The sequence below is a fragment of the Toxorhynchites rutilus genome, chromosome 3 (assembly GCF_029784135.1).
Source record: "Toxorhynchites rutilus septentrionalis strain SRP chromosome 3, ASM2978413v1, whole genome shotgun sequence".
In the NCBI taxonomy this organism is placed as follows: Eukaryota; Metazoa; Arthropoda; class Insecta; order Diptera; family Culicidae; genus Toxorhynchites; species Toxorhynchites rutilus.
Window position 1 is genome coordinate 271443985 of NC_073746.1, and position 15387 is coordinate 271459371.

Below are 15387 nucleotides of genomic sequence, written 5' to 3' on the forward strand. Positions count from 1 at the left end.
ATTCTATAGACAACTCACATTGGAACGTTTTTGCAGTTGAGTTTTTAACTAAAGAAAAAGTTGATGAAGAGAAATCGATCCCCTCATTTAGAATTAGAATTAGAAAACTATTCAAATCAAAAAATCTATTTTGGGCGGGACGAAGTTCATCGGGTCAGCTAGTATTAATTTATAAAATATACTCATAAATTTATAAATTTTTCAATGCTTGAAGAACCTGTGAAAATATATTTTGGCAAACCGAGCGGATTTCATCAGAAACGGTCCTAATCCAGTTGCCCCAAATTCCACCCAATCGAGAAATACAGGGCAATTAACAAACAAATATTCAGGAAGAGTGGCAACATGACTCATAAAATACAGAAATGGGACGACCGTGGAATAAAATGATTGCTACAGGATAGGATTAGATATGGGAGCATTTGAAATGCATTAAATTCCTATAATTTCGACTTCCCAACATTTTTATCCCATCAAAGCCATGCCGATATGGAGCTGATTGTATCCGGAATTATTCTGAATATCTAGAGCATGATGCAAGCTAAAGCCTCATTTGACATGAAAAACCGCGTTTGTACTTTATAAACAATTCATTAGTCATCCACTGTTTCTAGAGATAAAATCATAGTATTTCTACCCTATTTGTTTGCAATTGATAAATGCCAATGGCCTATATTTATTTCATGAATATGATTAACAAATATTGAATCCTAGGTTAACTTCTTCTTCTTCAATGGCACTAACGTTCCTAGAGGAACTTCGCCGTCTCAGCGTAGTATTACTTGCGTCATTTTTATTAGTACATAGTTGAGATTTCTATGCCAACTAACACGCCTTGAATGCATTCTGAGTGGCAAGCTCTAGAATACGCGTGACCACAGTGCAAGTCGGAGGAAATTTCTTCGCCGAAAAATTCCCCCGACCAGAACGGGAATCGAACCCGAACCCCCGGTATGTTAGGTGTGATGCCAACAACTCGGCCACGGGAGCACTTGGTTCACTATGCTTCATGAAACCCCTCGGTATATTGTGTGTTTGATATGAGTCAGTACTGATGGGAGAGCGTTCCACTTGATAAATTAAACGAGGAAATGTGTTTTCATTCCAAACAGTCTCCGAAAGTAAATAATACATTACGCAAAATGACATTCGATATCGTACAGCCGAAATTATACGCACGGAAAGCTCACCTCGAACTCGAACTCGAAAATGTCCTGCACGGAGTACATTTTTGGTTTATTCTGGCGAACACAGGACACTGGTTATCACGGGAGCAAACGTTCCTATTAATGGTCGACCTGTTGTGGTCGAAACGTACGAGCTGACTGATTACACACAACGATTGAATGACACAAATTTGAGCGTAGCGATTGAGCAAAATACTGGATTCCGATAAGATTCAATATATCTGAATTTAGAACGCTTCGGTGCGGTGTGCAAAGGGTGAATTTATGTTTTTGCATTGACCAGCGATTAGATATTTTATTAAAAAAAACTTTCAGACTGCCTCTCCGCTTGAACAGATTTTACTAAGGCAACCACTGCCAAATACTGCAAACAAGTAGACCACCCCGCTCTCTCTCTCTCTCTCCGTTCCACTTGATTAGTTGGTACGGTACCGACAGCACCGACCATATACAAAATGTGGGCAAGGTACAAAATGTGGGCTTGGCTTTTGATTGAATTCAATGCCGATTCCGGCACCAAATGGAATATGTAACCGAAGGAAAACAATGGAGGCAACGTTGTTATTACAAGTGCGGAAAATAAATCGAATTATGTTTGTTCCGTTCTAAGGTTAAACCGCAGATTGCAGATTGAATGTAAACAGAGCGATGCGATGAGCTTATTTTTTCATAGTTTGCAATTCTTTTTCAAATTCATATCGTAGGTAAATTGCTGGAAGCAGCGAGCCACGTCAATACCGTGGTAGATGAGAACAGTTGAAATGCAGCTGACTGTATGAAACGATTTGTATTCATACTAGGATTGGGCGATCTCGGAATAATTTTTAGAAAATCGATCTTTTTCATTCCGATTTCCAATTTTTTGGATCGATCTTCTTTACTCGAGAAAATCGAAAAAAATCGATTTTTTTGCTTTCGATTTTTTCAATCTTTTTGTAGATTTGTTTTTCAGTATACATCGATTTCAATCTCACCAGAGACTACTTAACGATTTTTTTGAACATTGGCATAATGTTCAAATTTGGATCGCATCTTCTACGATTTATTTCCGTACAAATCTGGACGCTTAAGCGCTTACGAATATAACTTCAACTACTAAAAATATTGACATATAATAGCATGAAATATTAGCGTTCCTATAGAATTAGTTCCTATGGGGTTTAGAGAAAATATGAAATCTGCCATTTTATAGCGGCCGCCGTTTTGGATTTTCAAGATCATGAAATACACAGTTTTATAATGACTGCAGAGATAAAGGTGTGTTCCAAATTTCAGATCAATTGGTCAACAGGAAGGGAGTTAAATTTCTATTAATGTGAGACAGCGCTACAGACAAAGTTACAAAGTTACCCACGTACATACAAACGGGCCATATAATCGATCCCGTTCTGTATACCGAAGAGTTTTGCGATTTCCTGGATCGAAAATCTTTGCTCCAAACTCCATATTCCATACTAAGGCTTCTAACATATCCTTATGCAACTTCTTCAATGAGAAATTTAATCGTCAACTTTCGAACATCCGGATTTAAAATTATTTTCTGATTGTGCTTTTTATTCCGGACATGGGTTTGTGAAATTCACATTGATTTTTGACATTTTTTGTTAAAAATCAACTATCAGTTGATTTAACATGCAAAAAATGTCATGGTTTTGGCATGATATTGAATGTAATGAACAAAATGCTTTTGATGTTTCATTATAAATATGAAATATTTCTGTTTAAAGATGACACTCCTATAGAATAAGCAGATAAATTTTTCGATTTTTCAAAGATCGATTCGGCAAAGATCGATTCTTTGACACCGATTTAATCAGTAGATCGATCCCCACGCCGTTTGGAAAATCGATTCGACAAGATCGATCTTTTTATAAAGACCACCCAATCCTAATTCATACAAATAATGAGTCAAATTCTCCCAAATCCTACAATTTTAACGAGAATATCTGTCGTAGGACTACATCTTCGATTTCTATATTGAGGGCTCACTCTACGAAATTGAAAAATGAACCATGTAACAAATAATTAAGGGATTTCAAATGCATATTAACGGGTGTTAAATAAAAAATGAGAATTTTTCAATACCTTTCGGTTAAATCACAGTGTCGGTGGATGACCAAAAAATACCGCGGGACGTCTTTTGGTCTGGACGACGAAAGCTATTTTCCGCTGTCCAAAACGCATATTCCAGGAAATGATAATTACTACTCCAGCGACAAGTCATCCACATCGCCTGAAGTGAAATACAAGTTCAAGCACAAGTTTGGAAAAAAGGTTATGTTGTACATCGCCATTTCCGACCGGGGCATTTCAAAGCCTTGGTTTAAGCCGAGCGGTCTGGCAATCAACCAACAAATCTATCGAGAAGAGTGCCTCTATAAAATCCTGCTGCCGTTCCTGAACGAGCATCACGCGGATGGGGAGTACGTCTTCTGGCCGGACAAGGCGTCTTCCCATTACGCCAAGAAGACGCTGGCGTATCTTGAGGAGAAAAAGATACCGTTCGTGCCGAAAGATCGTAACCCAACAAACTTGCCCCAATGCCGCCCAATAGAGGATTTCTTTGGCTCACTCAGTGCCCTAGTGTATAAAAACAATTGGAGGGCCAAGGACACGAAGCAACTGACTACAAGAATCCGGAATTGTATCCGGAAAATGGACATAAGTGCCGTACAACGTTCTTGTGAGAGCATCGCGACAAAGTTGCGTCGAACAGCAGACCACGTCCCTTACTCAAACATTCACTGACATTTTTTGAAGAAAATACATAATGTTATTAATAAAAAATACTGAAATTGATGAAAAAAAATTTTTATATGTGATTGAAAAAATTCTCAATTTTTATTTAACACCCGTTACGCAAAATCGTTATTGCGATATATGTTACACTATATACTATTGAACGTGAAATTTATTCAGCTTTTTTTCTTTGGCTGGCACCAGGCTACAAGAAGATAGTAAATCAAGTAAACGATTGGGTGACAAATCAGAAAACGGCACGTTTTTATGAAATAAAGTGAACGTTAATAACTATTTTTGCTGCGAGCGGATTTCGACGATTTGCATCCAATCGATTCGGAAATTCTCTAATATTTGTTTGATATACTATTAATTACAATCCCATGGTCTGGAAATGTTTTAATTTAATGAGAACTTGTTCATTCCATTTGTGTGCTTTCCTGACCGAGCTGTTAATAACGGGCAACTTATGCATTCGGAATAAAAACAACGAAGGGGATAACGAAAAGAGAATATATATTGCACCTCCTCTGAGGAAAATTTCCACTTCCCATTTGGTGGTCATTGAAGCAACATCGTTGCTGGCGAGTGTTGCGTGAGAATGAATTGTCTTGCTCACTCATTTTGTGTCATCATCGTTTCTCCTCGAGCTGTGGACGCGAGCGAATATTTCACTCGCCATGCATCTGGCTTTGCAATCAACACATCGAGCCGAGTCATGACAAAGCAGGTAACAATGCAACAATCTTCTAGCTTTGTTAACTGCTTTGACCAAGAATTCTAGATTTTTTTTCTCATAAACGGTCATTCTCACGATGTTTCATTTTTATCGATGCATCTGTGTTTTATCGTGTGCGTTTTCTGTGAAACGCTTGTTTGGTGTTGGTTAGATGGCGATGCACGGAAGATGGCAACAGATGCGATTCTTAATACGTGCAAATATTGTCATTTTTGTTGTTTTTATGGGTTGCCAAAGATATAGTGAAAGGGTTAAGGAATGTAAAATAACGGTGGGGACTGATGAAATATTTAATCGCATGTGAGCGAGTATGTGAGTCAAATGCGAAAAAGACTGTGGGGGTTGTGTTTGGGTAACAATAACTTACACACGCCAACAATTTTTATTTTTTAATAGGTAGGGGAAATGGGGGAATACGGACATGTAAAGAAGAACTTCAAATATAACACTCGCTTAAATCTAGTTTCTTGGAAGAAAATATACTGTTTTTCGAATTAATCGGCCAAATGTTTTTCAACGTTTTCACTAAACTTAAAACAGGCCGAAGAAAAACAGGTAGAACATTTTCCCGATGATTACCCGCATGGACATATAGTGGGGGGATTATGGACAGTTTTGTAATATTTACGTATGTATATCTTCGAAATTTCATGAAGGTATGGGAACAGGATTGAAAACTTATGAAAACAAAGGGGCTGTCCGCATACACGTGGACAGAAAAAGCACGATTCTGGACTACCCCCTCCCCCTTCGTGGACAAGCGTGGGCATTTTTATTTATTTATTAGAATAATTCAGGGGGGTCTCCGTAGCCACATTGGTTGCGCGTTCGCTTAGTAAGCGATCGATCGTGAGTTCAAAACTCAGGGCCCTCATTGACCATCTTTGTGTTGTTACAGAATAGCTACATCCACGCAACAATCATCAGCGATGGAGATCGATCCACGGTCGAAATAAGATCGATTCATCCATACAACTGCTGTGCTCTGCAAGAAACATCGGGCTGCTGTTCTATAAATAACTCAACAATGATCAATCAACTGTCTCCGCTGTCCGGTCTAACTGGATAATGGAAGAACAGAACGAAAACTCTTACGCCTATATGGCAAATGTGTAAATGTGTACCATATGCAATGGTATAGAAGGGAATACTCTAACGCCGAAAACATGGCAACTGTGTAATGTGCTAATTATAGATATGATAAACATGTGACATATACACGATTGAAATTCGGCTCTGTTACAGCTAAAATGCTAATGAGCCTAACATAAAAACAAAAGGGATAAAAAAAAAAGAATAATTCAGGAAATAACTCAATTGCGCATAAATTAAATTTTAATTCCATTTAAGTTTATTTTGTTTCAAATTTTACTTGCTGAACCCTGCCACGTTTGCTGTGGCTCATTGATGTTTTATGACAGAGAAATGAGTGGTAAAACAAAGCAAATATTCCATATGAGTTAAATTTTGAAATACTTGTAATACTTTGTTTTTCTTCGAAGATATAAGGGCTATCTGGTTTGTTAACACGGAAACGCGCAATATCCAGTTGAACAATCCGCATCCGAATGTAAATTACAAAATTCCAAGGATTGATCTTGAGCAAAGCCAATCGAATAAAAATAAATTGATTTAAAATCATTATCCGATACAATTTAAGCTCACGATTTTTAAACACATGCAAAGAATTTTGTTGCTAACACACAGAATACATATTCAATACTAGAAAGTTAATTTACTTTTACAGCTTTATTTCAGAAGTGTGCTTATTTCATCTGGAAATCTTAAAGCTCTTTGAGGCGTTGGAAGTAGCAACAACAATTTTTGAAGTGACTCGTATGTTGTGTTATAATATGAGCTCCATCAGAGCTCGAGTTTTTGAAGCGCACAAAAACGAACAGAACAATTTTATATACATAGACTATTTTTCTAACAATTGAAAAGAAAAAAAAGAAAAGATAAAGTAGGAAGCATGCACTGATATCTGATATCTGAGATTGAGGAGTAAAGAGTTGAAATTTTTCAGCGATTTCGGAACGCCTGTATCTTCGATATAAATGATGACATTGAGATAAAAATACAGCATTTTCAAGCTACAAATTTCTAGTGTGTGATGCGTATATGTGTTGCAGACAAAATACATTGCAAGAAAAGATAAAGCGTTTATAGTTTGTTTTCAAAGTTTCTCTAGATTTTGAAAATATATTCTTAAAAACAATCCAACCAACATGATTATTTCGTTTCCATTTGTTTCATAGAGAGTTTCAGTAGAACTATTTACTACAGAGGTATTCTCTATCTTGAAAAATTATCCTTTGATTTCGAATTGAGAATATTTCACGTTCATTATGTACAGCAAATCGATGGTCAAATCTACTCATCGCAATCTTGGAAATATTTAATACATGGTCCAGTTGTTGCTTTGACGAATGCATTATTTTATAACAGAGTTACAGCGTTTCAAAGATCACTCAAAACTTTCGTTGTCGCATTTTGCTTCTCTATTTTTTGTCGAGTGTAGTTCTTTGCCTACTTCGGAATACGATTGCCACAGGAAATGTCGGTTCATTTACACAATCGATTCACTTTTAGTCATCAGCTCAATAGAAACCTTTTTCGCAACAGTTCGGTAAGTTTTCAAATGGTACTAATACCTTATTAAAAATCCTTCTCCTCGAGCTGTGGACGCGAGCCAATGTTTCTCTCGCTATGCATCTGGCTTTGCAATCAACACATCGAGCCGAGTCATGGCAAAGCAGGCAACAATGCAACTATCTCCTAGCTTTGTTAACGGCTTTTACCAAGAATTCGACAAACGTTTTCTCATAAACGCTCATTCTCACGATGTTTCATGTTCATCGATGCATCTGTGGGTTACCGTGTGCGTTCTCTGTGAAACGCTTGTTTGGTGTTGGTTAGATGGCGATGCACGGAAGATGACAACAGATGCGACATGGTCCAGTTGTTGCTTTGACGAATGCATTATTTTATAACAGAGTTACAGCGTTTCAAAGATCACTCAAAACTTTCGTTGTCGCATTTTGCTTCTCTATTTTTTTGTCGAGTGTAGTTCTTTGCCTACTTCTGAATACGATTGCCACAGGAAATGTCGGTTCATTTACACAATCGATTCACTTTTAGTCATCAGCTCAATAGAAACCTTTTCCGCAACAGTTCGGTAAGTTTTCAAATGGTACTAATACCTTATTAAAAATCCTTCTCCTCGAGCTGTGGACGCGAGCGAATGTTTCTTTCGCTATGCATCTGGCTTTGCAATCAACACATCGAGCCGAGTCATGGCAAAGCAGGCAACAATGCAACTATCTCCTAGCTTTGTTAACGGCTTTTACCAAGAATTCGACAAACGTTTTCTCATAAACGCTCATTCTCACGATGTTTCATGTTCATCGATGCATCTATGGGTTACCGTGTGCGTTCTCTGTGAAACGCTTGTTTGGTGTTGGTTAGATGGCGATGCACGGAAGATGACAACAGATGCGACATGGTCCAGTTGTTGCTTTGACGAATGCATTATTTTATAACAGAGTTACAGCGTTTCAAAGATCACTCAAAACTTTCGTTGTCGCATTTTGCTTCTCTATTTTTTTGTCGAGTGTAGTTCTTTGCCTACTTCTGAATACGATTGCCACAGGAAATGTCGGTTCATTCACACAATCAATTCACTTTTAGTCATCAGCTCAATAGAAACCTTTTCCGCAACAGTTCGGTAAGTTTTCAAAGGGTACTAATACCTTATTAAAAATATTTTCAATATCTATATTTTTTTTTCATTTTTCAACTGCTTATTGACCATTCTGTATTGAGTGTCTAGATAGCTTCCAAAATGCTCGTGGGGAAAAAACATCAGAAAACTCTCGACTCAAACAGTTTTTAATAACCTTGCACGAAAAGTTATTGGTATTGCTGTTTAGTTTTCCTCCGCTTAAATCCTTATCACAAACGTCACAGCTTACCAGAGAGTAATTCAACGCCAAATTAATCTTCCGCTGCCCCAATCGTCTCCATTTTATTCAAATTTTGTTAATTTTTTCCAAAAATAGCCTTGAAGCCTGTTGCCCAATTGAAACTTTTTTTATTGAGAAATCTATTAACCTTCTATTATTATTTTTTTCATAAATGTTTAAACTATTCAGAAAACTTTCTCATAAATTGAATAAAATATCGAAAACTCTTATATCTGTTTAACATATTGTTATATATAGGTTGTTAGGTAGCTGATCCGGAATATTTTAGGAGATAGGGGATCATAAAAAATCTTCCACGCTTATGATCAAATCTTAACTACGAAAGAATTATTGAACTTTTCTTTGAGACCGGTTTTTTGCCTTAAACTAACTTTTATTCAAAAAGTGCGCTATTTTGCACGATTGAATTGCTTTCATTTGAGGAAATTTTGCATAAAATTATGTTGTGAACACATCTAAATTAGTGGAAGATAACAAGAAGGATAATAGTGTGGTGTCAAGGAAGGAACTGTAGAGTTTTTGGAGAGCTTCAATTCGGCTGATAGAAAAATACAGTTTATCATGCATTTTTGGAAAATTAATAAAAAAACACAAAATTTGAAGTTTCTTATTTACATTTAAATGTTTATTCTGGGTTCCATTAGTTTGAAAGTTTTACAACTGCATTCGATGCAAAATTTTCTTATCTTTCAAATGAACAGTATAATTATTCTAAGGAACGTACTTTCCAAATTAGAGTCAGTTCAAAACATAAAATTAGACTTAAGAAAAGTTCAACAATGTCCTAGTTGAGAATTGACTACATGCGTAGGATTTTTTCATCAAATATGATCCACTACCATCTCCTGAAATATTCTATAATTTATCAGAACACTGGCTGAATTGTTTTAAGTTGACGACTAGTGATGCATAGACAATCTCATGCAAAGTAAATATTTATTCCTAGGAATTAATGGAATGAAAATACTTTGGAAAAATTATTTTACACGCAATTCTGTATGAAAAACTATCGGACATTATTATCATATACTTTTCTCGAGATATAACAAAATGTATAGAAAATTATATTTGATGAAAAATCATTTACGCATATTATGGAATTTCAACAATTATGGAATCGTCTAATTTTTATAGTTTTGGCTATGAGGGCTATGCATACTCCGTAACTATAGAAGTTCGATCATAGGTAAAAGTTGGCCATTCACAATTTACGTTAGATATTTTCATAATACAGATTGATTAAAAACACTTCAAAATATAATTCAATGGAACAAGTTGTCCTTAAATCTTACGTTTGTTAAGCCTCCTAGAAAAATGCTTCGACTTTCATATCAGTTAAATGATTATGATGATCTTTAATTGGGGTTTTCGGTGAACGAGGGGGATATACAGTGCCTGTCGAAAGTTTGCGCCATCATGAAGAAGCAGGGCTCGGCAAAGTCATATTTAACTGAGGATAGTCAGGGGCCTATGAAGAAATTCTCGCCTTCGTAAATGAGTTTTGACTTCTTCCAGCGGTTTTTCCGTCAACATGACTCAACAGTCATTCGGGCGTTTAGTTGTTATCTCACCTTACGACTCGACTATCTCAAGTGACTTCCCCCAAAATAAATTCGTTTCTCTCTCTCATGTATCACGTATGCATGCGTCGATTTTCAATTCAACGTGGTTTGATATATACTACAGGTGAGCTAGATTTTTTTGTATCGTACACGAAAATTACTCACACATATAAAATAGCGTGCAGTGTTGTGTTCAGAAATACTGTTATATTTGTGAATTTTGTTGATATAAACCCGTTTTTCTGTGTGTTTTGACGTAGGACTACGTCTTATATTAAGGGTGCCAAATCAGAAAACAGGTCACGTTTTTAATAAATAACTATTTTTGCTGCGAACGGATTTTAACGATTTACATACTAATCGAATCGGAATTTTTCTAAGATTTGTTTGATATGCTATACATTACAATCCCATAGTCTCTATATGGTTTGAATTGGTGAAAATGGGAAGCATTCCCATTTCCCCATACATTTGTTCTGTCCATTTGTATTCTTTCCCGAACAGAGCTGTCAATAACGGGCAACTTATTCAGCCGCTAGAATAGAAACAACGAAGGGGATAACGAAAAGAGAATATTTGCGAAATATACTCCACCCTTACATATTAAGTAAGCTGTCACTAGCGTATAAGTATTGCATCTCCTCTGAGGAAAATCCAAGTCAGAGTAGGCGAAAAAGAGAAGAGAAGAGTGCAAATGGTTATAGGTCGCTTCTAGCCATCAGTGTTTGGCTTTATGTGTGTTGCTTGTTTTCGTTGCGCGAAACTTAGAACGTGTTCATTTCCTGTACATGTGAATAACATTCCTTCGATACTTTTAGTGGCATTCGTATTTACTCTCGTGCGCATCGGCTCTGTTCTGATGCAACAAGCTCCTAGCTTTGTTGACAGATTTTTACCGAGAGTCAAGAAACGATTTTTCATAAATGGTCATTGTCGCGATGTTTCTTTTTTATCGCTGTAACTGTGTTCATCTGTTTTTACTATAGAGTTATTTATGAAAATTCGATATATTCGCAAATAATATCCGAAATGATAAACCAACAAATTAAAAAAAAAAGATTGCGTAATCATTCGTCCTAAGCGGTCGTGTCTCGGATAAAACTAAACTAAAATTTAGTCCAAAATTCCTCCCAAACTGCACGCTATTTACTAATACTAACGCGAGGATCTTTATATCATACCTGGTAACCATCGAGTCGAAAGTCGTCGAAACGAAACTACTGACAGGAGAGTCGATTTTCATTTTCCATCTTCGAAGATTCCAGGTCCTGTTATCGCATGATACGATGAAGTTTACGGTCCTTTGTCGGACCTGCCCTTAGCCCATTATACCAAAAGATCACTAGAGAAGATGGACCGGTCGAAGATAAACGTTATACCCAAGACCGCCGACACTCACAACGTTCTCCAACTGCGACTGATAGAAAACGGAGAATCTACTGCAATAATTTCGTGGCCAAACTGAGAAGCAGTTGATCACCAAGGCCACGAAAGAACTGAAGAACATGTTGACATCCATCTTTTCATCGGTCATTGCTAAGCTTCCGACCATCTATCGTGAGGCCACCCCGCAAGGCGTCGGAGCGTTTTTAAGAAGGCTTAATAAACGAAAGATTTAAGGTAAATCAGGTCTATTGAGTTATCTTTTGTAGATTTTTTTTCATCGCCATCCGGAATTAGTCAATTTTTTAGTGAATATCTTATAACCGAATCATTCAAATGATTCTCTGAATAGGAAACAATAATGACTTCCAGAACAGTCAGAATAATTTCTGAAATTCATGTTGATCGTAATGCATCACATCAGAAGCATTATAAGAGACTCCTTACCATACCATAAAGGTTCCTTATCAAAATTTCGATTGGATCGAGTGACATTTAATTCCTCAAATCGTGCTAGTGTGGATTATATTTGTCAGGACCATTAACCCTTAAATGCATTATTGTTCCTTTTTAAATACCTATTAAAAGTAAAAAATACTGTGTTTGAGTTACTGTTTAGGAATTATGTAAGGAAGAAAACACTGATTTACATATACATCATCATGCATTTAAGGGTTGAGATTGAATTCAGCTGCGTCAGAAAAAAACATCACTTGACGTTACTCGTCGGTCCAGTGCATATGCTTCCGTGCAAACCTTAGACGATTATCCTTTTGCTTGTACGACACCTTGGATTTGATTAATTTAACATTTGGCACTGTGTTCAAAACTCAACTTATGTTTGTGTTGTACACTGGAAGATTCTATCATCTGACGACAATTCAGGTGATTTCTGACCACTTCATGACTTCGTGAATTACCCTAACCGGTTGATTTTCCGATAAATCTGACTATTCGAACGACCCAAACCCTTCAGAACTTGGATTTGAGGGGGTCTACTTTGTCTATGGGTTTGGCTTTACAATTTCCGAAACAAAATGTTGTAACAAAGGAACAGCTCATCTTGGCGTGATATAGAAACAAATGTGCATAAATCTCTAATTTACGCATCTCTAACGCATAGCACAGTATTTACCAATAAATTTACCACTTCAAACTACATGTATGAAGCTGTCTCTGTAGAAAAGAGAGAGAATTTACTTAAGCTAGGACTAATTTTGCATTTCCGGCTAATTAGATTATCGTTATTGAAAAAGATTTCGTATATATTCAAAGCAGGAACGGATAGATAAAAAACCAAGTTAGGAGCACACTCAGATTCCAAATGAAAGATTAATTTTATAATAGTTCTGTAATATCATATTTTCGTATGTTAGTCCGACAACCATTGCCGTTTTGCATAATAGATCTATAACTTAATTATAACTTTTCCTTGGAGAAAACTGGATCCTCCCACGAGCTGAACCCAAAATCCTACGTACAAAACCTGTGTGTTTCATCGAGAGAAAGTTTTCGTCACAAGTCATAGACATATTTCTTGCATAATTAATCCAATATCGCTCACCGAAATTCCAATGATGTGCTCTATCCCATTCAAGCATGTTTCTATTCGCTACCGTAAACAAGCGCGTCAAAACGCTTTCCAACACGACTTGATGAAAAGTCAACCATAACTTTTCGTCGATTTTGCCCAACCCATCCCATATCCACTTCCTTGACCCATGTCAATCCACCTGCTCAGTTTTGAAATTTTCCAAAAAGGTTATGCCTCGGAGTAATCCGACACCACCCCTTAGAACACTGGCGAATACCATCAGTGTCTTTCATGTGCTGAGAGAATCTGGGTCCCTGAAAAGTACAACAAAAGTTACAGCTCCTTCTGTACTTTTGTTCTTGATGGTCCATGTTATCATGGTCGAACATTGCCACCCAAATATTGATCATGTTCACCTGGGTGGGATATGTCCAATGGAATTAAACTTATTGCAATCATCTGCTACGAGTATTCTAAATAAAAAGGATTGTCTCAACAGAGCATGGAAAATTTTCCGAGATATGCTGTTTTCCATATGAACTTTGCCTGTAATTCACACGAATGAGATCTTTATTTCTTTTCTGATTTTAGTTATTAATTGTTCATAACTAGTACACTCTGTCCAACTTATCTAAGACCACCCTGATTCTATTTCGTTGCAACACAAACAGTTAGAATTTAAACAAGATAAATTCTCAGATTAGTGAATGCTTAGAATCAAGTATATTTAACGTCAATTTCGTGCAAAAGAGTTGTTTGTTTATTTATTGTGCTGAAATATGATAATTCCAGCTGTCCAGTTTCTATAAAACCATTTCAAAATTCATAAGTATTATCAATGAAAAATTCAAAACGATCGGCTGATTTACATGTCAATAAACCTTGCCGTTGCCGACTCTTTCAAAAGGCGGCTCTTCTTGAGCCGAGAGCAGGGCCCGAAATCTGCGAAGGTGAAAAATGAAGATCGACTCTACTTCCAGTAGCTTCGCTTCGACTAGAACTGCTTCGGCAGTCGCCGCCAACAAAAAATGACTTGACTAGAAAATGATTTGACTAAAGGCTGATTTAGACGATGCCAGTCAGCGCTCTAGTTGAAGTATCCAGTGAATAGAGAACAGACACTCTGTTCCAGTTAGAGGCCAATTACTTGTTCGATACTGGTACAAATAACTTGAACCGAGTGTCTGTTCTCTGTTCACTGGATACTTCAACTAGAGTGCTGACTGGCATCGTCTAAATCAGCCTTAACGCTGACTAGCGAGGATGACTGGTGAACTAGTCCAGTCAGTGGTTATTTTAACTGACTCGACTAATGAATACAAATCTGCCTCTTCATTCAACTGACTTCAATCCACATTTCCATTTCCCCCTGATACTAATTTTGTACACGCGTACGCACGTCCATATAAAGAGGAACAAAACCTTGATTCCTGATGCAAAAAAGTAGTTACCCCATCAATGGACGGTTTTTTTTCTACCCATCGTGAACTCAAACCAACGAACTTAGACATTTATCAAGTATGCTATAAAGGTCCTCGCATTAATATTAGTTAGTATTAGGCGTGCAAAATAGCGCACACACACTGCACGCTATTTTATACGTGTGAGTAGTTTTCGTGTACGCTACAAAAAAATCTAGCTCACCTGTAGCGTTTGTCAAACCACGGTGAACTCAAACATCGATTGGTGCAAACATGCATGGGAGAGAGAGAGGAACGAATTCGTTTTGGGGGAAGTCACTTCAAAATGCAATGAGGACATTTTGACTAGGAAGAATGGAATGATATAGTCGAGTCGGTAGAGGGAGATAGCGACTAAACGCCGGAGTGACTGTTCAGTCGTTTTGGCGGAGAAACTGCGTGAAGAGCCAAAAGTCATTTACCGACTGACTATGGATATAGTTCTGAACCGCGGCTTGTTTTTCGAACCGGGATTCTTTTAAAAAGCGGCTCTTTTGACGTGGGACTACGTCTAACCGGAATATATGGAGGGTAAAATGAAAACCTAAACACAGAACATGCAGGAAAAAATGAAAGATTTCGAATGCTTATAGCTCGAACATTTCGTACTGGATAGGAGAGATGTTTGCATCACTTGATAGGGAATATTTCTACGCATCTATCGCAACTAACAAAATGTTGTTTTTCATTAGATAAACAATTGAATAACTGTAAAATATTAGGCGTTATCTAAACGCCCTAACTGCATCGTTTTGATTGGCCCGATTTACGGTTTCCCTAACACAGCCATCAAAACC

The 15387-nt window shown here is 37.1% G+C and overlaps 1 protein-coding gene across 2 annotated transcripts in view; it reads right to left on the bottom strand.

Annotated features, from left to right (window-relative positions):
- LOC129776740 (uncharacterized) overlaps nt 1-15387 on the bottom strand; it is a 120977-nt gene that overhangs the window by 70969 nt on the left and 34621 nt on the right. Inside the window, exon 1 of one of the 2 annotated variants that reach the window (XM_055782564.1) lies at nt 1191-1349. The exons of the other annotated variant lie outside the window; for it this stretch is intronic. Coding sequence (XP_055638539.1) covers nt 1191-1229 — 39 coding nt within the window. The 5' untranslated portion in view covers nt 1230-1349. Of the gene's footprint in view, nt 1-1190; nt 1350-15387 lie in introns of those variants that run through there. 2 annotated transcript variants of the gene reach the window in all.